Below are 24,326 nucleotides of genomic sequence, written 5' to 3' on the forward strand. Positions count from 1 at the left end.
GAATTTTTTGGCGGCGTTTGATGCATTATGAAAAGGAAAGGATGGATTGACTTGTCTCCTTCAGCCCTTGGACGTGTGCTTGAACAAGCCCACATGGATGTCGGCAGGTGGGGGCAGACACAGCGAAGGGCAACCTTCCACGCTCTGATCTCACAACATTCGTCACTTGGGTAAAGAACATCCCAAGTAAGATGATCAGCAAATCATCTCTGAAGACCTCCGTTTCAAGCAAATTGGACGGGCCCCAAGATGACTAACAGTGGAAGAATAATGAAGATGTTTGTGCAAGTGACGGGCAGGAAGGAGAGGACGTCCGGGATTTGAATGGGAGGAGCAATTTGGCATGTCAGATAGTGAAGATGACTTTGAGGGCATTACATGGATTCACATTCAACTGTGTCAAAAATAAAGCATTGACATTTCTAATCATTTTATTGTTGCAACATTACAGTAGTTTCAGGATTTGCGTCTACATGCGCACGTACATTGATTTTTACTTGTCTCATTTCCTGCCCCTCTAACGACAACAGTTATGGTTACATGTCATTCGATGTATGATGAAGAAATGTGTCTAAAAGTACCGTAATTTCATCATTTTAATAATAAACACCGTGTGTTTTAGTTGGACAGCCATGATAAGTGTAAACACTTAAGTCAGGGGTAGACTTATATTTACGTTTTTGTAAAATTCACCCAAATTGAAGTAAAAAAGAAAAGGGGGGAGGGGGGGTCGACTTGTACACAAAGTAATACAGTAACCCTAACCCTCAAAAAATGAAGGTCGCAAACCATACCACTAGAGAGGAGACAATGTTTCAATGTGTTTTTCTTGTTCTATGGCTATATTTCAGTGTTTATGCCTAGATTATCTTAAGTTTAAAAATTGATGCTATCCTTCCATGACCTGTATGCAATATATTACGATTTCATCCTTAGTGAAGTTGTGATGCTTGAATTTGCTTATGTTTGGCTTTTTTTTTTTTTAATACATGTTACAGTTGTCTTTTTTTGTATACTTTATTTCCATTAACAACAATGATTGCAAGCATTGTACTTTGTATTATTATTTTAAATTGTTTTATATTGTATTATATAATATTTGCAAGTCATAATAGGAGGCAAAACAGCCTGTGAGGACTTGCGAGCCGTACATCTGCTAAATTTGGCACAATGTCTGAATGTCTTATTTTGCATCACTGCTTCAAGCCCTCCAAACACATTTGAAATGAACATGAAGTATTTTTCCAGGGTGTTGCTTTTGTGACAGTCACCTGCATTGAGTAGTTTGCTCCAACTTTCACAAGGTTCTTGACAAGCTCAGCAGTATGTTGGAAGTGGATGTTTGCTGCAGATTAAAAGAGAAAATATGTCTGCACAGCTCCAGCTCAAGTTCCAGCAGAATTCAAATACAAAAAAATTTAGATTCATTGCTCAGTAGAGAATACATTTCACTAGCAATTTCTGCATCAATTCAGGCATCCCACCAAGCTTTCCTTTTTTTGATTCAAAACATTTGCCTTATTAGCTTTCGGAAATAACCGTACTTGCTTCTTTGTGTTCAGCAGTGATGCACAACAGATTGATTCATTTTCAGACCATTTATTTTCACTTACCATCTGCTGTTCCGTGTACTAGCATCAGTGTCTGGTCTCTTAGTGCATGAACATTCTGCAGTACACTGGAAAACTGAATGATAGTGAGAACAAGGAGACCAAAATAAAAGCATTAAAAATGACCTACTGCACTTGGGTAACTATATATAAGAGTGATGCTGCGCATACAGAGCAAAGCCAAAATATTAGGAAGCGGTTGCAAAAAAATGACAGGATTAAAAACAATTGTAAACATCTCTCTTTTTCATGCCTTCTACCTCTCATTGCTGAGAAAATAATCTTTGATTACAAAACATCCTGTCATTCCAAGAGGCCTGAGAGAGCCTGAGAGCTTTTACAGATGAATTTGCCATTGAATACATTCATCAAAATCTTTATTGGTAATCAAAGCTCTCACATTGCTGTTTCGGAATTGCCACAAAGGGAGCATAGTAACTGAATGTGTATATGAGAAATGTTGGTGCAAACAGCTTTCAAAGGACATTGACACACAAATGAGAAGTGCTGAACACACCTGGTATCTGCTGTCATCACGTAGCGGCATACCAAGATAACGCTCCGAGAAAGCTGATGCTATGCAAATGACAAATTACACAATTGTTAACAATGTTGATGAAAAGTAGATACGATTTTCAGAATACAGTAATTATTTTTAGGGTAGTGCATTGAAATATTTGTGTATAGGAGGCTGCTTGTATTTGCCGCACTGAGAACAGTTTCTACCATTTGTTCTGGAAGTCTAGCAGACCTCTAGACATCAGTGATAATGTATATTATTGCTCTTGAATAATGGAATGTTTCTTCCAGTAGACTATGATTTGATAGAACGGTTTCCGTATTCATGACACACTGCATTTTTTTAAACATTTTCTGGGCATAGCGGCCACTTTCGGCCAATAGTATAGTAAGGCAAAATGGCCGAAAGCGTCCATAATAGCCATTGCTTAAATTCTAACGTACCGCTAAATTTCCCTAAAATCCTGAAAACGCTTGCCTGTTTAGGACTTAAAAATAGAAAAAAATGTGTGCCTAATATTGGCCGTTTTTGCCTGTTTAGACCTCCGACCTGCTATTCCCAGTAAAGGGTTAAAGGTTTAATGCTCACCATATAACTTCAAATCTGTCATGGGTGACATTGCACATGCACATTTGAAGATGCTATCAGTAGACTTAAGCAGCATTAATGCAATATAGGCTCCATAACCCTGAAAAAAACAGACAGAAAAAAATAACATTACACAATGCATGTAGTCAATACAAAACAATATGTGGACCTAACACACGCACACACACACAAGTTTATAATGTCATAAACAACTTTGTATGTGACGGGATCTCATACGACAATATCTTGCGAGATCAAATCGCCACGAGATTTCTCGTCCCTGGCCAGCATGAGAGCTATTTCTGCGCAGTATGTCAGTAAAGCCGTCATAGAGACTCTGAAGGCTGACCAACGCTTCAAAATAAACCTTACCATACCAAACAAAACAAGGACTCGAACATCTTGAAGCGCTTTTATTTTGAAGTTCTTCAGTGAAAATTTCGCGACAACAATGACAACAATGCACATATCATTCGTGCTTGCAGGGGTGGGTCGCGAGTCATGACTCCCAATGCAAAAAACGCATCGTTGTTGAAAAAAAAAAAATGACCTTCAACGACAAAGCGTGGGATTAAAAAGTTACGCCGGCATTTTATAGTATGACACCTGCTGCTAGCGATGAGCGCAGCATCTACATCATAAATTAGCAGATAGCTAAATTTAAAAGAAAAAAAGGTCATTCTTTATTGAATGGAAATGTGTTGGTTGATCTTTTGTATTTTTAAATATATATCAATATTCAAGATTCAGGAGTTCTATTTATTATCTATTTACACACACACACACACACACATACATATATATATATATATATATATATATATATATATATATATATATATATATATATATATATATATATATATATATAAGAGAGAGAGATTCTTTTTTTTGGAAAAACAGACAAGCAACAAACTTATGGCATACATCACTTGTTTATAAATCTAGGATACTTGGAAGTAGTTAAAAAAAAATTCTAATTTACATAGATTAGTATACAGGCCTAGGATTTTTTTTGCCCCATCGGTATTTTATAATAATAATAATAATAATAATAATAATAATAATGATAATAATAATAATAATAATAATAATAATATAGACGTGCCAGAGAAGTAAAAATAAACACCAAACGCCTACAAGACATAGTAATCACCTATAGTATTCTATAGTCACACACATATATAGCACATAATATACAACACAACACTAGGGTAATTAACAGGAAATTGTACAACGCAAGCTACCTTGTTGACAGTGGGCCCAACACTGGCTTGTTGTGTGTGGAAAATTTGCCACTAGAATGTGTAGATAGTTGAGTAATGAACTGCTGGGATGCCATTTCATCTTAATGCTACCATTCCTATATCTGCTGCAATTTTTTTCAAAAGCGCAGGGACGACGCATTGTCCCAAAGGGAGTCAAAGGGTTAAAGGAGAAATACAGCATGTGCTTATTACTTTCAAATCACTTGTGTAGCAATACTTTGGTTTTCCACTTAAAGAATTTAATGGTAAAATATTGGCATATAAAAAAAATGTAAAAAATATTATGCCATCAACTGGTGCAAACTTGAGCTGTGTGCATTTTGTTAAACAAGCTCAGCTGCAGCTGAAAAATGAGCTTGTTACAAAAGTGACTCCTGCTCATGTTTAAATTTGCATGGTTAATTGTTCATTTCTTTGCATCCTGCTCAATCCAAAAAATAAAACCCTTTGAAAACTGAAAATTATATTTTATAATTTAAGACAAATTATATTACATTATATTATATCATATATGATATCATATATGATATCATATATCATACATCATATCATTTCATATTATATTATATTATATTATATTATATTATATTATATTATATTATATTATATTATATTATATTATATTATATCATATCATATATCATATTTCATGTCATATCATATTATATTATATAATATTACATTATATTATATTATACAGTGGACCTCCGCAATCCAAAATTGATCCGCTCCGGGGCTGGGATCGTGTGCGAAATCGTCATTATGGCAGACAATAGAAACCCTTTAGCTTATAAATAGAACCCCAGGTAAAAACATCAATATTGTATATACATATTAAAAATTGGTAACAAAATAGCATATTCAGCGCTACCTATATATAATATACATGTATACAATTAAATACAGTGATCCCCCCTTCTGCGCGGTTAATGGGGGGTGTCAACCCCACGCGAAGTCTGAAACCCGCGAAGTAGGGTATCAGTTCCTAGATTTCTATGTACGCCCCAATATAGCCGAAGTAACCATAAACAATCCCTTTTTTTTGTGTATTTTTTACATATTTTATTTCCTTTCTCCTATTATTTACCATTACATTATCCTTTTTAACATCATTGTATATTCATTAAAAAACTAATATTACTTAGTTTGTTGAGAATTTGTTCTCAGGACTGGTTATCTGCACCATGACTCCGGTGAAAGAGTACACAAGTCATCACATTTATTTTGGCTCATGTATGGTACATCATGTAGTATCTGTTGAATAATAAATCAACAACAATGTTAAAGTCAGTCAACTAACATATAAACACATGCCCAACTTTAATCTATGATTTTACTGTATTTTTAGCCGACATTAGCGGGTTAGCAACAACTAACAACAACTACTAACTATAAAGTGCAACCTCTACACAAACGAACACATAAACAGAAGAAACACTCATCACTTACTAAACATAGGCAGTAGCGTGCGTTATCAACATAAATGATAATAAACTATAAATATGAGCTTACGTTGTCATTCACTACGTCACCGTGACGAGCCGAATGACGCACAGAGAACGTAAAACAGGAAACCAAAATGCAACGCGACCTGACAAATTAAAAGCATGCATTTCAAAATAAGATAAAAAACGTCACAAAGTCTTAACGCTTGAAGAATTCCTAACATAGTTATTAACTAATATTACTTAGTTATTTGATGAATACAGTACTGTATAATGTACTTTTTTGCCCTTTTAATTTTTTTCCAATTTTGCGCATTTTTAAAATTATTTTTTATTTTGAAATATTTTTTATTCTTCCTGGAAAAACCCACGAAGTACTGAGACCGCAATATCTGAGAACGCGAAGTAGGAGGGATCACTGTAACACCATGAATAAAAAAATATACAAAAGATTTATTTCACTTTGAGTGACGTGACTTGAGTTTGTTATTAACATAATCCCTAACAAGGGTAGCCAAGCCACGCTTTCTTCGTATTTCTTGATTATCTCCAGCTTCGTTTCCAAATTAATTATTTTCTTACTTTACCCTTTAACATCACGAGCAATCTTTGGATCCATGGCTAACCGATTAAAGCTTAAATTAAGCAGTATAATGCACAATAAATACGATATTGTAAGCACTCGTACTAGGATCAAGTCTTTAGCATGTCGGCATTTTAGTGACGCTTTGCAGCGTAAGCAGTTTAACGTGACCAGAAAATAAAAGGAATTACCGTATTTTCCGCACTATAAGGCACACCAGATTATAAAGCGCACGCTTAATTAATAACATACTTTAAAACTTTTTTCCATATATAAGGCGCACCCTCAATTAATGACATATTTTAAAACTTTTTCAATCACAAGATAGTAATACTCAAATTAGTAAAAACTCAAATAATAACTCTAAACTCTTAATAGCATCATAACTCAATGTCAATATGACCAACCTTGTTCAAGTATAAAAACACAAAAGAAACAGGTAAAGCTTACGTTATCAGTTAATTCCCCATCTACCAATCCCAATCTCAATATTGATCCATATATAAGGCGCACCCGATTATAAGGCGCACCATCAGCTTTTTTAAAAAAAAATTAAGGCTTTTAGGTGCGCCTTATAGTGTGGAAAATATGGTACCTAAAAACGCCTGAAGATGGAGGCAAACCAACATCAACACAAAAAAAAACTTTGTAGTCCAAAGGGTTATATCATCGTCTTATTCTCTTGGACTAAATCTTTTTTAGACCTCGTCTCATTCGATTTGTATCTCGTCCCATTCCTATAAACAACATAGCCAAGGAAGGCAAGAGGAAAAATACTTTTCTGCATGCACATTCTGATGACAAGTACAGGCTCACCTTTCCAAAAATTGCTATCCGGGTCTTATCAATGTATGGGAAGTTCATCATGTAGCTGTGAAAAAAAAAAAAAAAAAAAAAAACACACACACACACACACACACAAGATGAATAAGTTGCTGATGTGAAATTGTAAAAAGTAACTTCAAACCAGATGTAAAAATTTTTTTAAAAAAAACACCTCACAGCTACTTTTTATTTCAGTTATCATTTTGTGAGACTTACAATGAGATTTACAATATGTAAAGAAATAATCCATGACATCAGGGTCCACAACCACCAGCCCATGGCTTGGGACTAGTACTGGGTGCCAGGCCTCACATAGAAACTGAAAATTTTTTTGTTTTTTTTTTGTTTATAGCAGTAGGAAGCAGTAGTTGACTTAACGCCATGACTTAATGTTATCTTTCGAGGTCAAAGCTATTATGGCCATACACGTGGAAGTTCCCTAAATTAAATAAATTAAACACATTTGGGAACTGAGGACACATTATTAAAGATTTGTAGGTGGAATTTTTTCCTACCTTTGCTTGATGTACAACTTCAATTGGGGTCTCTATCGTTATTTTGCACGTTATAATGAAAGCCAAATTTTGAATGCGAGCCATATCTAGACTGCTGGCAGGAGAGTCAAGTGTTTTAAGCCTTTTATTACAAAGTTGTCATTATACGTAGAATGTAGATTTGACAGGACAATCCTAAAACGGTAGCTAGGATGTACTGCACCACAACCTTTTAGCAGTTACCCTTGCCATGGGAACGAACACAAAAACCATCACAGATGCTGGCATTTGAACCTCTTTTGACCTCCATGATTTCCAAAAACATTTTCAACATTGCTGACTCATCCAACCACAGCACATTTTCTCCACCTCTGAGTGAAACCATTTCATCCAATTTGAGCTCAAATGGAAAACATACTCCACTGCTGCGATTTGGTCCTGAACTTCCACAGTGCCCAGTCTCTGGTGGACCTCATGCAGGACCCTCTGGCCCTGAAAGCCGCTACCTCGCCCATCGAGACGAGCCACGATAACATTGTCTGAGCTGACCAGCACTGAGTCCCAGCTGAGAGTGAAGCGGTCACTCACAGACTGACCACCAGGGAATCCATCGCTGTGGAAAGCAAATAAAATGACAGTGATGTGTATGAAACAAATTCTACTTCATTTGAAGAAATCACAGACACCAATAAGAACGTTTTACTAACACATAGGTGGCGCCATATTGAAAGATTTGATTCCATTCTTCAAGAAAGTAAGATTGTACCTTATTCAGTTTTTTTGGTAATCACCGTTTGAAAATAGGTCATTTGAGTGACATGAAGCCTTTTATGGACGAAAGGAGAAAATGAGCTTTTTGTGAAAAGATGTATTCTTCTGCATAGCAGTGACTTTGACACTAATATTTCTTGGTTTACTGGCATTTGAAACATCTCAACAGTCCTTCCCTTCATTGAAAACATGAACAAAAACAATGAAAATGGGTTTTTGGTGGCAAAATAACAGTTTGTGTGTATATACAGGGTGTTCCAAAATGTTTGACCCCATTTCGTAGGCCAAACATTTTGACAATTTTTGTTGGAATGACCTCAAATTTTCACAGCTTGTGTAGAAACGTTTACTGTTTTTGTGTATAAGGTTTGGCAGTTCTGTCTTTTCAGGTTAAGAAATTCCGTTCACTTCAAAAGAAAAGGCATTTTGCGTGTTAGAGTATGCTTGGACTCAGTCACCAAAGACAGTGCACCATGCCTTCTTCACAAATTTGGCACAGAAGGCACCAACTACAAAAAAAATTAACCACCAATTTTTTTTAAAAAGGGCTGCTTATACATACCTAAATTGCCAGCGCTCGTATTCAACACTTATGAAAATTGGTCATAGAATCAACAAATATTTGTATTTTTTTTTGTAAATTTAACCAATAAAACTTATGACCTTCAACATAAAGTGCATTTAATTTCATTAAGATCCATCGGGTAGTTTCCGAGATATGGGCATTTAGAATGGGGTCATCCATTTTGGAACACCCTGTATATCTACACTACTGCAGTGCTTGATTGCCTTGATATTAAGAGGAGGGCTGGCCGTGAGTGTCATCTTTCCATTCATTTGAAAAAAAAAATACATGTAGTGGTAGTCTTGTCACTGGCACACAACCTAAGTATTTTACATGACAAAATGCTCGTCCATGGCACTGAAAGAGTTAACTTCATTCAAGTGGCATTTCATTGTTATTATTATCAACCTAGTAATTGGTGCTACTAATGCTTATCAGTGATGCATCACAATCACATTGTGTGTGGTACATACACTACCAAGAGGAGCCCATAGTGACGAGATTCCGAGAAGTCAGGTGGGTAGGAGATTTTCAAAGGTAAATCTACACAAAGGGAAAAAGGGCGGCCAATATAGGAGCAATTGTCAGTGCTTATGGATGCACTGAGTGAGCCTTGACACAGGCCTTTATTTTCTCACCGAAATGTCCAATTGACACTGTCCTGAAGTCAGTCAGCTGGATCCGTTTGTAGTTCAAGGCTGCCTTCAGCAAGGAATTGTTCTCAAGAATATAGTAATCTGAAAAAGGGAGGGAAATTCAAGTTTGTCATTTACTGCATACGCATCCATAATATACAAACTGAGATTAAGATTGCAGTCAATTTTGAATGAATGAGAAGTCCTACTTTTTTTTTCTATAAAAATGCATAGTCATGATAAGAAATACTTGTGACTTCTATGTTGTAACCACTTCTTAAAAAAAACAAAACAAGGGAAGGGGACTAAATTAAATGCAATTCTGTCAGATTTTCTGATGGAAAATACTAAATCAAAAGGTGTCATTATAAAAGCGCTTGTGTCAAACTCGTTTAAGATCACGGGGGACATGGAGGAAAATGCATTCCAATAAAATCATGGTATTATTTAAATAACTTTAATACAACTTCAAATGTCTTGTTCTTTTTAATACTGTCGAAAATAATACAAGTACAAAATCACTATTAGTCATAAAATATTAACATTCATATTAATCACAAAATAGTTCAGGTTTTTCATTAATTAAAAAAATTCTGCTCATTTTTCTACCTTACAAAATCATTTCAAAGGACGGATTAAACTCATTTGCAGACTAGAACCAGCCCGCGGGTCCTATGTTTGACACCCCTGCGCTAGAACGTCATGAAGTTATCAGCTGTGTGTGGAAGGCATATCCAAATAACCTAGAGTGAATCCATTTTCTGCAGCATATTTGATAAGTGATCAGGTGGGTAGGTCATCCCAGAGCTTCACCTTTATTTTTACATTCTGGTTTGTTCCAAAGTGGAATTCTTTCAGTTTTGTTCTTTCATTTCACTTTTTTAAGTTATTAGAATGCTTAGTTATTATTTCTTTAACTTTTTTTTTCTAAAACATGGTGCATGGAATTTTTATGTTTTTATATCGTGAACTGAATGCCTTCTGCTTAAGATATTACTAGGAAGCACCGCCAGTGCAAGAAAAACACAGATTTCCCTACTTGAACTGTTGAGGCTGTGTAAGATCACCATAGGTGCTCCAGGACCTAAAATGAAAAAAGAAAAGATTGAAGAACTGATTTTGGCAATTGATAAATCCACAATTCTGTGTTCTCGTGCCTTGTAAAAATGTTCTGAATCTCTGTGTTTTTGCTGGTGGATGTCTGAAATCTAAATCTGGTTATATATGGAATACAATAACATGTAATATAATCTAATAATACAATAATAACAATCATTTTCAAATCATTTTCAAATTATGTATATATATATATATATATATATATATATATATATATATATATATATATATATATATATATATATATATATATATATATATATATATATATATTTACACAGTATGTAAAAGATTACACGTTTTTTTAATAAAAAAGGAGGAGCATGGTTGCATGGTTCAGGTCCCCTAGCTGTCACCAGAATAAGTGCCAGGAAGCTCAAATTGAATCCTGCGATCTCATTATATAACACACTGGCTGCAGGAATGCAAATTTGAATATAATCAAACATCGATTTCCTCTAAGCCATTGGTTTCTTCACACACAAAGAGAAGGGACAGTTCAAATCTACGGTACTCTCTCTCACATCCTGCCCTTACCCCCCTTCCTTTTTTGATGAACAAGAGGAATAAATTTTCTTGGCCAGAAAAAATGATCTTGACAATTTTACCTTCTCTTTTTTGCATTAACTGTCGCACTCAATTCAATGTTCTCATTATCTTTTTGGCAAGCTGTATTTGCTTTGACCTTTGAATCATAATGCCTACTTATGTCTAAGTGTAATTTCTTTGTTATGTTCATACTTGCATGAAAACATTGAACATATTAAAAGTATCTTATGAGTGGAATTATACAAGCTTGTTTATCCTGATGAAAAAGCAGGTGTTATATGAGCCTGGCCAAGCCAAAACAAGGTTTCTCTGCTTTTTATTGCTTTAGGGAGAGGGAACAATGTTATTGTAAAATAAATCATTCCTCCAAAGGACAAATGTGTCTGAGCATGAAACACTCTTATCTGCCAAAATAATTGAAAACACAAAAACAACATGAAGAATCCTCTACAGAATGTGAAACACTGAAAGTAATTCTACAACAATTCTATGCTAACTTAAAGTAGAACTCCTCTACAACGAAATCATGTTTGCAGACAGAATTTTTTCACACATGGGACTATGGCAAATCTGTGTCTCGGACATCAACATAAAAAATGTGCTGTGCAATCTACAATTTTATTCACGTTAAAAACAAAACCATCCAACATTGAAAAAAAAGAAAAAAGAAAGAAAGAAATTGCAACATCTAGAACACAGGTGTCAAAATCAAGGCCCGTGGGCCAGAACTGGCCCGCCACATCATTTTATGTGGCCCGACAAATGCTTCTAAGTTTGACAAGACAAATGCAAAAGTTTCAAGCTAAACTTGCAGGTTGTCTTAAAAAAAAAAATTCAGTTCCAGATCTATCTTTTGAACAGTTTTTATCAATTTCAAAACTAGGTAGGGATGTAAACAAGCGAAAACGGCATTTATTTGACACTTTTTCTATTTTTAAGCCCAATTTTCAGGATTTTAGAGAAAATCGGGGGTGTTAAAATTTAAGCAATGACTGTTAAGGATGCTTTTTTTAGACTATATTTGGATTTATTCCGGCCCTCTGACAGAAACCATAACTACAATGTGACCCACGATAAAAATTAGTTTGACACCCCTGATCTAGAATAAGCGTTCATTTCAATTTCTTGCATAAGGCCTTTCCCATTGCTTCATCCATCTTTATTACTTTTATCATGTCTTCTAGTGTGAAGATTAGTTTAAGCTTGACGTGTCCGCAACCTGACATTATTTTGGCAACCATGCCCATCCGCGCGGAGTCCACGGAGGCTAGGGTTTCCGCAACACGTACCATCAGGAATTTCTTTACAAACAGAAAAGATGGCAGACAAACTTTTGCTTATGGAAGTTTGCCATTCCAAATACCTTTATAATTTGTCTGAAAAGGACTACCGCAAACAACTCCTGGCGAGCACCCCATTGGAGAGAGATGAGGAGTCTGTTAAAAATGCTTGGAAGAACTTAGATCGTTTGAATCTACCAAGATTCTCTACCTCTGTTGTAGAGTTGTGTTGCTTGTATGCTATAGACTACATTTACTGCCATCTAGAGTATGGAAGAATATCGTTTGACTGTGGGGGAAAGCCGCACCGAGTATAAAGTGCTGCAAATCGTGTGCTGTGGCATCAAGCATAAACGAAGCTAGACAAATAAAAGCGGATAAAGTCCGCTATTGAATGTCATGGACTGAAAGTTTAAATATAAAGAGGCTACCAATCAGCTTTCTGAACCAAGCAGTATAGATGTCATAGGTAGGACATGTTTAAATCTCTTGGTACCTATTTGCTTTTCTGCCCGCTTACATAAGAGTTGTCACTTGATTATTACTCTTCCTTAAACCTTCTGTGATTACATACAGCCCAAAGACCACCAAAGCATTTGGCTGAGGTGAAGCTGAAACATATTTTTTTAATAAGCCCTTCATCACCAAATACTTAAGGGATTTTGTCTTAAGGGATGAGAACTTGTGACTTTGGCTCCATGGCCGCTGAAGCCAGTGGTTCCTAAATGTTTTTGTTTTTGGTACGACCTAAAACATTTTGTCATACCATGAGCTCCCCCACACTATGTTTTTTATGATTCACAAAAAAATATTTACTTTCTATTAAAAATGGTTTTGTTAATGCATCTTCGCCTACTATGTATCTAAACAGACAGAACAAATGGGAACGTTTTCCACTAGATAATCCACTTGTGAATCCACATATGGCCCTATCAAAACAAAAAGCCTAGGAACTCTAAATTCCTGGTAGCAGGGGTTCCTGGTCCAAGGTTCTTGAGTGTGGCCCACTAGTTTGAGTAGACACTCAGCTACAGTGGACGACATGAAGCAGACAGGGAAAAAAGTGCACTACCCACCCTGTCCAACAAGTGACATTAACTAAAAGGTTTAATGACAAATAAGCAGGATCAATAAAAGAAGTGTCATCATTTATTTTGACACATTGGACAAGAATGTCGCAAATTAAGTTTTTTCTTTAATTATATTCAACTATTTTAGCTTGATACTAATAAATTGCTATACTGATTTAGAGCTATGCAATTTATTGACAAAGCTACTAGTCACAGATGGAACGAGGACGTGTACTTGCAGCGAGTGCTGACAAAGTGTCACACTTGTAAAATGCAGGGTGACACGGAGGAAGGGAGTGGACCCAAAAAAGCCAGGAAACCGGGAGGATGAAAGGCTCAAAAAAATGAAGAATTAAATCAAAACTGAAGCAGGACAAACTGGAACGAAACTCTACAAAGTAACAAACCAAACCTGAAACAGAAACCAAACCTAACAGCGACAAGGAGGTAGTGGCACTAGGGAACAGATTAATGCAGCAAAATAAGCATTGACAATGACCCGACAACTAACTAAAAGCAAACTGGGGACTTAACTAAACTTCACACTTAATGAGGAAACAGAAAACAGCTGGAGAGAGACAAAAGTTAGAGGAAGCTGATTGGATGACATGGGGAGGGCAGGTAACCAATGGTGGAAACAAATCACGCTAACAAGGACAGACGTGAGGGAAACTAAATAGGAACAAGACACAAGAACGAACAAACCCACAACTTGAAAAATTACAAAAAATAGAAAATAAAAATACTGAAAAACCAACACCTACCTACTACAGAACATGACACAAATTTGGTTAGGGAGAGGAAAACCAGGTGTTTTTCTGCTGAAATTCTGCGACTCGATTCTAGCTAAAGCAGTAGATAATGGATGGATGTTTTCCCCACAAGCAGTAAGTGCAAACCAGTAAGGAATGGTGCATAAAAGACATAGAATGTCCACAATTTGAAATAATTTCACACTTAATAAATGATTTGCAGGGTGTTCCCTACTGCCTGAGCCCAGCTGGGATAGGCACAAGCAACCCTGTGACCCTTGTGAGGATGAGCGGCTCTAGAAAATGGATGGATGGTATTTCAAATGAGTCTGTATATTTCAAAGGGTGTGGGTACCACACCGTTTTTGCCCCTCCAGATTGCTTCTTATTGCCAGATGTGTCATTGTCTATATGCATCATCCATCCATCCACTTTCTATAGCCAGGCATGCACATAAAGGTTACGCAGGTACGCATGCGAGACAGAAATCACTGATGCATACTGCCATGTGCTTCAATTCACGCATTTGCGTGCCATACCTACTTTCATCCATGACAACAACCGTGCCTGGCTTGAAGCACACTTAAATGGAGTGATTTACCACTCATGTCCTCAGTAAGCAGACAAAACATGGTGCGTTTGATACAAGGTTGATGATCATCCGTTATTTGACGAGAATGAAAAGAGCACAAGAATGTAGCGCAAGTTGTGGCCAACAAACAAGCTAACCGAGAAGCAATAGCTAATTGCCCACTTGCTGGATCACAAGACAAAATTCAGGAACAACGCAGGCTCTGTGTAAACCATGGAATCCACATACAGCACTGCGGATTTCAAGTACTGCATGTCCGCACCCGCTGCGCCGTGCAGAGCAATGAGGCCGTATACCCCAGGTCAGTTCATGAGTTGGCTTTTCTGAGCCGCAACGCAGTTTGACGCCCCAAGGACTCTGTGCTCAAAATGGAGTCCCTAGAAGGTCAAACTGTGCTTGCGCGGGGACTATCACTATTAAAAAATAAATAAATAAAAATCTAAACATCCGAAAACCAAACATGTTGCATTTGTAAAGTTTGCTTGGATAACACTTAATTGCATGCTTTACTTACAATGGGTGAGTACATATATTATTCATTCATATTGTTAAGTGGATCAATAGAATTCTGAGAATTCTGACTCAAACAGTAATACAGTGCACCCCCGGGTTACAGCGTCCCTGGCTTATGTTTTTTTTGTGTTGCGGAATTTGCGGTTGTGGAATTCTGAGTTTTTTCACCCTTCTTTAAGAAATTTTCTGCGCTTTGCGACTAAAACAACTGTCATGACCCAAGGGGGTTGGCTGTATTTGTGTTGTTTTGTCTCCATCTGCAGACGTTTTTAGGTAATTGCACTTATTTTCTGTTCCCATCAATGCCTCCATTCAATGCGTCACTACAATGCTAAAATGGCGGAATGCTAAAGCTTTGTTCTATTGTGAGTGGTTACAAAACCGTATTTATAGTGCATTTTACTGCTTAATTCAAACTTGAATGGGTTAGCCATGAGTCCCAAAATTGCTACTGAGGTTAAAGAGAGAAGTAAGAATATGATTTATATGGAAACGAAGTTGGAGATAATCAAGAAATACTAAGCTAGCCTAGGCTAGGCTACCCGTATTTGGGAATATGGGCATAACAAGCACCACTCAAAGGTAAATAAATCCTTTCTATATTTTGTATTAATGATTTTTTTCTGTTTGTATACATATACTATATTATATATATGTAGCACTTATTATACTATGTTGGTACCAATTTTGAATATATATGTACAATTTTGATGTTTTTACCTTCTAAACGCATTAGCTATTTAACATAGGTTTGGATTACCCACCATACGGTGAATTCGCCTTATGAGCTCAGCCGCGGAGCAGATTAATCTTGTAACATGGCGGCCCACTGTAAATATTTGTACACGTTACAGTAACAATTAACGAAAATGTTCTTTTTGTCCTGATGACAATGGCACAGAGAAGGAAAGACAATCGATTTTGGGTTCATCCAGTCAATCAGTAAAGTAAAAGACAACTGTGCCAATGTGGAGTACTTTTTCTTTGTAAATTTGGATGTCGAACAGGGGTCACCACCCTTTTCGAAAGTGGGAGCTACATACCTTTTTGGTATTGACTAATATGAAGGGCAACAGTTTATGTGAAGATACCGATCATATTAATGATTTCTCACCATAATTAAGGAACAGCTGTAGTAAATATGTAAATCATGTGAATATGTTATGTACATGTAATAGATGTATAATTGTTTGTAACATTCCTAGCAAGTCACACTGCTCTATCGCTTGTGAGCTATTTGCAGAACAGGCCTGCGGGCTACTCATTTGATCCTCGCGGGATATCTAGTGTCTGCGTGACCTCTGATGTAGATCATGTTTTTTTCCTGCTTGGTGCTTTCTGAACTGTGGAAATGACCATGGCAGCAGAGTAGATCTTACAAGTCCTGCGTAAAGTTGGTGGACCGTGGTGCAATGACGCAGCCTCGACACAGCGCGTGTGTTGAATGTACGGGTATAGTTTTCTCCCCAGACTTTCATAAAGCTAAGCATGCATGTTCCAAGTCTTCCCATTCTAAGGATATTTGTTAACTGAAGCGGCTTTTACTGGCTGTCGGGGCTGCATTTCATTCTTTTGAGGGTGTGACATCATTTATTTTGTCACTCTACGATGGTGTAGAATTTGCCTTTCACCTGACTTCCTTGACCTAATTAAACCGGGTCCCAAACGAACCGCACAAACCATAAGTGATAGACTCATGAAACTTTATGAGGACACAGGTTTGAACAACGTGTCCTCGTACAGACAGTGCTTTTAATGTGAGAGTGACACTGACAATGACATTAAGGAAGACTTTTAATGAAAGAAAGCGTGAGTACCAAACATTACGTCCTGGTACTCATGTGAGTAACTCATGAAAAAAATTATGTGCACCCCTGTGTATATAGCCGTTTCTCCTCACTATGGTCGCTGGGTTGTTGGTGCCTTTCCCACCTGTCTTAGGGCAGCGAGGGGGATTGCAAGCCAACCGGGCACACAAAACAAAAAAAAACAACATCCACGCACAACAACACCTAAGGACAGTAATAATAGTTATTTTCTTAAATAATTTTTGTAAGATCTAAATATTTTTAAGTAAACTCACAAAAACAAAAAAGATTGTCTCATTTCATTTGTATTGAAGGAATTGTGGACATGAGGAAATGATTGATTCGGGCAAGGGTCACCCACGTGAGAAGAATTCATTTTAATAGGTGCCATTAAAACCAAGAGCAAGAGGAGGGGAAGGTGGGCTTTCTATCAATCTATAGGGGCTAATATCAAGAGGGAAAATGTGGGTTAAATTACTTTGATATTTTACCTAATTAGAATGTATGTTCCATATAATCATTTATGATTACAATACCTGATGAAAAAAATAGGCTTCCCTCTTCTATTTTCGAGGTGGGTATGTCAAAATAAAGAATTAACATGGCTTTAGTATGTACAACTTTTACAAAAAAAATACCTGTAGCACTTATAAATTAATCCCCTTTCGGCAGATGTTAAAACACTGAAAAAGAACAATGTTTTCATGTGATGTATGCTGTTTTGTTTTATTTTCATCAGTGGCCCAAACTGTAATGGGTTTTTTACACACCCTGTGCAAGCTGCACACATTGCCCCTTTGGGAAAAAATGCATGAAAGGACCAAGGGCTGGCCCCTTAGGGTTGAACAAAACAGTTTTCACACAAAAGCATGTCCTTTTTCTCCAATGTATTTTTTGGACGTTATATAAAACAATTGACCGGTTTTGACAGCCTCAGCTTGTTGCACATTCTTGTTACAATCAAATATTTTTAGAAACAAGCCATTTTCACATTTTTTGTATATGACTCTTTGTCATATGCAATGACAGGATGCAAACTAAGCCGACTATACATTCAACTTGACTATACCAGTAAATATGGCCACGCCTTGACAAAGTGTTTAACCAAATCCTGTGCAGTGCGATAAAGTGAAAGTGTTGATAACTCCAACGTGACCAGTCCATCAGTTTGTGTAAAGCCCTGATAGAGCTATTTTGCTTAGTATGGAATTATTCTTGCATGTGTACATTTGCATGACATTAGTGTTTTACACATTGAGCAATTTTTGGTCACCAGCAATTAGCTTTTTTGGAGTGTGTGTGCCTGTGTGTTTTCAATCTATTCTCCTACAGTACTGTACCTTAATTCTTTTATCTGCATTACATGTTTAATGCTGCACTATCACTGTCTCGGCACAGTAACTACATTTCAAAAGCTGTTAAAAACAGGCAGATACTGAACATAACAGAAATACCAAGTTCTTCCTCCACTATTCTACAAACCAGGTGAATGCCCACCTTGGCTCTGTCCCCGTATTAAAAGCACAGCATGCATTTATACCCAAAATATTTACATTATTATGCCTCCATTGTTTGAATGTTTAAAAGAACATCGCTATCTATCTATCTATCTTTCATCTATCTATCTATCTATCTATCTATCTATCTATCTATCTATCTATCTATATATATATATATATATATATATATATATATATATATATATATATATATATATATATATATATATATATATATATACACACACACACACACACACACACACACAAAACCAACCTTTGCAGTGGAGGATAATGTGCTGGTACGTGGGGCTTAGAGCAGCATCAAAGTACAAACAATGTGCCTTATTTAGCTCGCATGTTAAACACCATCGTGGGAACAAGCCTACAGTCTTCACACTAAAAGAGAGAGAAAATGAGTAAGACGATGAGAGTTAAAAAAAACAAAAAACACTACAGTACATTAATCCAATGTGATGCAGCCATATTAAGGAAAAGTGCACCGAAGCAAAAGAGAATACAGTATACTGCAGCAAAACTGATTACAAGGCAAACGGTTCAATCCCCATATGATGGAAAAACTCTGCTCACAAAATAGACAGTGGATTCATCAAATTTTCTATTTCCTCATCATTAGAAACAATATGTCCACATAGCATCAATCAAAAATAATTTGTCTGACACAGTCAGCAAAACAAACCTGTAAAGTTGCCGCCGTCGCGGTGAACCTTCCGTACTGAGAAAATAACTACAAGAAAACAAACAAAAATCAAGACAGTTTCCTAAATACTTTAATAAAACAAGCATTTTTTTTTTAGAGCGATCAAGTTCGTCTTATGGAAACATGTATTTCTACAATTGGTTAAACTCACAGGTTGTCAGTGTTTTCGTCATAGCCAAGGATCTTTGTCACCTCCCAGTTTCCTGATGTTAAATGGCGGACTTCATTTTCATCTGTTCTGAACTGAGATGAGCAAAACAAGATAACCTTTTTTTTATATTAATACATTACAAGTGACTATATAATGCATTCTTATGGTCACTTTACATCGTCCTCTGTAAAGTTCTAGATTCAGACACAGAAATTGTACGGTATTTCTCCGTGCACAAGTCGACCTCACGTATAAGTCGAACCCCCCTTTTTTACTTCAATTTGGGTGAATTTGACAAAAATGCGAGTACAAGTCTACCCATGACTTTAATGGTTACACATAACATGGCTGTCCAATTAAAACATATGGTGTGTGTTATTAATATGACAAAAATAGAGTCCTTTTAGACATATTTCTTCATTGTATGTCATTATCGGAGATGATTTGCTGGTCATTTGACATGTGACGTTCTTTACGCAAGTGACAAATGTTGTGAGATCTGAGCGTGGAAGGTTACCCTTCGCTGCTTCTCTCCCCACCTGCCAACATTCATGCCGACTTGTTCAAGCACACGTCCAAGGGCTGAAGGAAACAAGTCAAGGTTTTTTTTTCCTTTTCATAATGGGTTAAAGTACGCCGGAAAAATAATACACGCAGCCTCGTTGTTGACAACAAAGAGGCAATAAGGTGGCGCATGACGAAAGTGCATTTTAAAGTGCAAACACACTCCAACAGTCTATATAATCATTCTAATCCTTGTAAATGACATGGTATTAGTACTTATTTCACATTTGAAATAATGTTATTCTAACACCAAAATGTGGAACAAAAATTGGTCTGTTTGAGTTATGCGAGTACAAGTTGACCCCCAGCCCCCCCAAAATGAGGAAATGAAACTCGACTTGTACACGGAGAAATACGGTATCTCAGATGTTAGAGTGTGTGTCTTCGTGTGTGTGTGTGTGTGTGTGTGTGTGTGTGTGTGTGCACAGGCATACAGGTATGTGCATGTGTTTGGTATTAGGGCACATTTACTCATTCTGGTTATTCTGATCAAAAAATAAAATAAAAAAACAAAAATAAAACAATGTGTCCCTGAAAAAAAAATGCTGTTGCATCAATTACAGTATGAAGCTGTTTGACATTGAATATAGTTTAAGTACAGATAATTGGGAACTGGTTGGCATGGTGATGTGGTGGTCTGTACAAACAACTCACAGAGCTGCCACGTCTTCCTTTTCTCCCAGTGTTTTATTCATCATAATGCATCAATTAATGATTTGTTAATTAATTGGAGCCTCTCAGTATGAATATAAGTTTAGGATGCTATATTTCACAGATAATGAGTGACCTACTGTCGTGTAGAAGCGTTTGCTTCTACACGACAGTAGGTCACTCATTATCATGCCATTATAGCCCCAGAAAATAAGATCTAAACCAGATTCCTATCTTATTGTGGTGTATAGAATGGCACACCACGCTTGACATTTTTATGGAGGCACTAACTGTTCTATTTCAAGAGAAATAAATCTTCACCTGGGTTTTAAACATAGCGATGTGATGAAACTCTCCACGTCCCCCTTGCTTAACTGGAACAGTCAAGAAGAATCTTTTGCCATCTTTCGAGAACACTGGCTCTTGGTTCTACAGAAAATAGATGCACATTATGTTTACAAACAAACTAAATCTTAAATTTGTAACCCCTATTTAACCAATTCGATGTAAATAGAAAAGAAATACAACTTAAAATGACAAGTGAAGATACAGTGGAATCCCTCTATACGAAATTAATTCATTCCAGGGTTGGTATCGTTAGGCGAAGTCGTCTTATGGCAGGCAACAGAAACCTATGGTAACTAGCTAATGCGTACAAAACCCCAGGTAAAAATTTCAAAATTGGTTTTACATATTAAAAATTGGTAACAAAATGGTAAAGTAAGTTCCACTTATATATAATGTACATGTATACAGTTAAATAACATGAATAAATAACAAATACATAAATATATAAAGGATTCATTTAGTGACGTAACAAGCTCGTTATGGCCATATTCCCTAGCGAGGGTAGCCTAGCCTAGCCTAGCCTTCTTCATATTTCTTGATTAACTCTGGCTTCGTTTCCATTCTAATCATCTTCTTACTTGTCTTTTTAACATCACAAGCAATCTTGGGACCCTTGGCTAACCCATTCAAGTTTGAATTAAACATTAAAATGAACAATAAATATGATAATGTAAGCACTCACACAAGGATCTAGTCTTTAGCATGTCTGCATCTTAGTGACACCGTGACGCTGACCAATAGCAGACAAGCATCTTAGTGACGTGTTGCAGCGCAGACAGTTTGACGCGACCAGAAAATAAGAGCAATTACCTAAAAACGCCTGAAGGAGGAAGCAAAACAACCTAAATACAGCCAAACCCTGAGGTCATGACAGTTGTTGACGTCATAAAGTGGGGAAAAAAAATGCTGTAACAAGGGAACAAAAAAAACGTTGCAGTCCACGTCGTAAAGTGAAAAAAAAAGGCAGGGATTTTGTTAACCGGGGGTCCACTGTACTTTGAAAACATGTCACACCGACTCATAAAAGTGATAAAAGAGTTATCTGCACAAGACATGCATATGACATTTTGTTCAAATATCCATTGCCCCACCCCGCCCGTCAGTACACCCAGTGACGATACAGCCCGGATACTGTACAGCATGTATACTTGTACACTCATGGCAGTGAAACAAAAATCATCAAATCATGTTATCAGCTCTTATTAACTACAGTATTTTCTTGCCAGCGACAAGAACTTGCCATGTAAAATACATGATGTCTGCGAGTGACTATGTTTTTTTTTTTTTCTTTCATGTAGCATAATGACAATCGTGGCCAACATTCCTTTTAATTTTAGGCTCATTAGGCGCTGTTATAATTAAGTGTGACCATTTGATGGGAGTGCTGCTCTCCATAGCTACGAAAGATGTGATCAGCGGGTTGCAATTTCTGATAACGCGCTTGGCACTGAAAGAGTTAATTGAATATGGTTATATTGATAATATTGGTTTCGTCATGTGTTGTTTTCATTAGGGACCAAGATGATGTCCCTTCTGGCTGCCATTAACTGGAGATATCTTTGTGATTATCTTTGTGACTGTGAACCATAAACTTTTGGCATAAACATATTTTTGCAGTATTGACCAGACATTGATAGAAGCTTGCAATAGTGCAGTGCTTCTCAATTACATTTTGCAAAGGTGCCCCAGGAAAGAGAAAACATTTTGCGCCCCGCCCCACTTGCCACGCCAACCATAAATAGTATTATTCTCTATAGAAATAGTATAAGCATACCTAAAACTGTATTCTTTTTAACATTGACACAAACTTTCCACAGCTGTTATCTTCTTTTATTTATTCATTTTCTAAAGCATTTATACAGGTTAAAGGTTTGTCTAAGCAGAAAAAAAACTTGTGCATCAAAGTGCCTGAAAAAAAAAAAAATAATCTTTATTTTGTCATAATTACACTTCAGATGGCCAAAACAAATCATTTTCCCTGGGGTCATCCGCACCCTAACTGGCATCACCTCACGCCTCCCCCGGGGGGCCCACCCCGCTATTTGAGAAGGACTGCAATAGCATGACTGTCACACACAAGCAGGGCACACTGTTGAAATCACTACTAACTAACTCAGCATAGACCTAACTGTCAGCTACTGTATTCATTAATACCAGGTTATGAAAACAACATTTTCATGTCACCATATTTGTGTAATAACAATCAATTTTACAAACCCTCCCTGTATCTCAGAAGCCATAATAGATGGTAAATGGAGCACAATGCTTTTACATCATACAGTGCTACAGTAAAAAGAAGAAAGAAGAAAAGTGAGTTAAAAAAACTGTTTACCTGTTTGGAAAGCCAGAGCTCAGAATTTTCTTCATGCCTCTGGAAAAAAAAAAAGAAAAGTATATATACGTTTGTACATTGACTATTGTTAGGTGTGCTGTGGGTATATGGGTAAGGGCCATGGTATCACAGAATACACAGAATGGCCCAGAGAAATAAATCAAACTCCCAAACAAGAACATCAAGGCTTATATTCTAATTATTAGAGGATAAAAACTCATCTTGTCCTCTCACCACACTGTCATTTTGTGGAGTGCACATACCGTGACACATGCTCCCGTAGTGGTGTCACATACAGTCAGAGTGGAGATGTTCTGAGCCCGGTTCAACCATCGAACAGCTGTATGAGTCTTACTGATCCATTTCACCATGGTCACATAATGATCCCTAGGGAAAGAAAGATTATCATATCTTAAGTAATTATGAAAATAGAAATGATTTGCGTAAACACTCTAGTGTTTTAAATAGGGAATTATTCACACGTTGTTATTATCTTCATCTGCGAGAAATGAAGCGATTCTCACCGTAGTTTGAGGCTGTCTGGTGGCATGAGCTCCAGTGTGTGTGTCGGCCCATAAAGATTGACAACAAAAAGCTTCACCAACGGATTTGGTTGGCCAGCCTGCAAGTGAGATAGTCTCAAGGCTTTATCAAATACATTAAATTGTTACCATCGGCCAGTCCACACATGCGGGTGTTACTTTTACAAATTATTGACAAACGTATACATCTCAAGTGTTGAAAATTGCTTGGTCTTTTTGGTGACACAATGTTAAAGGGGCTGAACAGTTGTAATTAAATGTTCTAGAGTTTTAACAATGTTACAATGCCAATAACTCGCCATAAACACCCCAAATGTGTTATTTTCCTTCATTGACCCACCTCATAAAATTTCCTGCACATTGCTTCAATCAGAGCACCAACCCCAATAACCATTAAAAAAATAAATTAAAAAATGCACACTTCACAAGAAATTAAATGTGCCAAAGGAAAGATTTCATCACAGATATGAATATATTTGTCTGTGAAAAACTTAAAGCACATTATAGCTTTTTTAATGGTTTACCAAACAA

At 36.7% G+C, this 24,326-nt stretch overlaps 1 protein-coding gene across 2 annotated transcripts in view; it reads right to left on the reverse strand.

Moving 5' to 3' along the window:
* LOC148423214 (inactive dipeptidyl peptidase 10-like) overlaps positions 1-24,326 on the reverse strand; it is a 91,309-nt gene that overhangs the window by 5,120 nt on the left and 61,863 nt on the right. For both annotated transcript variants that reach the window (XM_088414355.1, XM_088414356.1), the window contains 16 exons: positions 23,778-23,875; positions 23,517-23,640; positions 23,254-23,292; positions 20,895-21,002; positions 19,359-19,450; positions 19,187-19,234; positions 18,764-18,885; positions 10,344-10,388; positions 9,308-9,406; positions 9,143-9,212; positions 7,752-7,946; positions 6,831-6,885; positions 2,719-2,818; positions 2,128-2,186; positions 1,614-1,686; positions 1,272-1,345 (listed from right to left, as the gene is read on the reverse strand). In XM_088414355.1, the coding sequence (XP_088270481.1) occupies positions 1,272-1,345; positions 1,614-1,686; positions 2,128-2,186; positions 2,719-2,818; positions 6,831-6,885; positions 7,752-7,946; positions 9,143-9,212; positions 9,308-9,406; positions 10,344-10,388; positions 18,764-18,885; positions 19,187-19,234; positions 19,359-19,450; positions 20,895-21,002; positions 23,254-23,292; positions 23,517-23,640; positions 23,778-23,875 (1,401 nt within the window). The remainder of the gene's footprint in view (positions 1-1,271; positions 1,346-1,613; positions 1,687-2,127; positions 2,187-2,718; positions 2,819-6,830; positions 6,886-7,751; positions 7,947-9,142; positions 9,213-9,307; positions 9,407-10,343; positions 10,389-18,763; positions 18,886-19,186; positions 19,235-19,358; positions 19,451-20,894; positions 21,003-23,253; positions 23,293-23,516; positions 23,641-23,777; positions 23,876-24,326) is intronic.

Source organism: Hippichthys cyanospilos, chromosome 5 (assembly GCF_059441005.1).
Source record: "Hippichthys cyanospilos isolate Australia breed blue-spotted pipefish chromosome 5, RoL_Hcya_1.0, whole genome shotgun sequence".
Classification (NCBI taxonomy): Eukaryota; Metazoa; Chordata; class Actinopteri; order Syngnathiformes; family Syngnathidae; genus Hippichthys; species Hippichthys cyanospilos.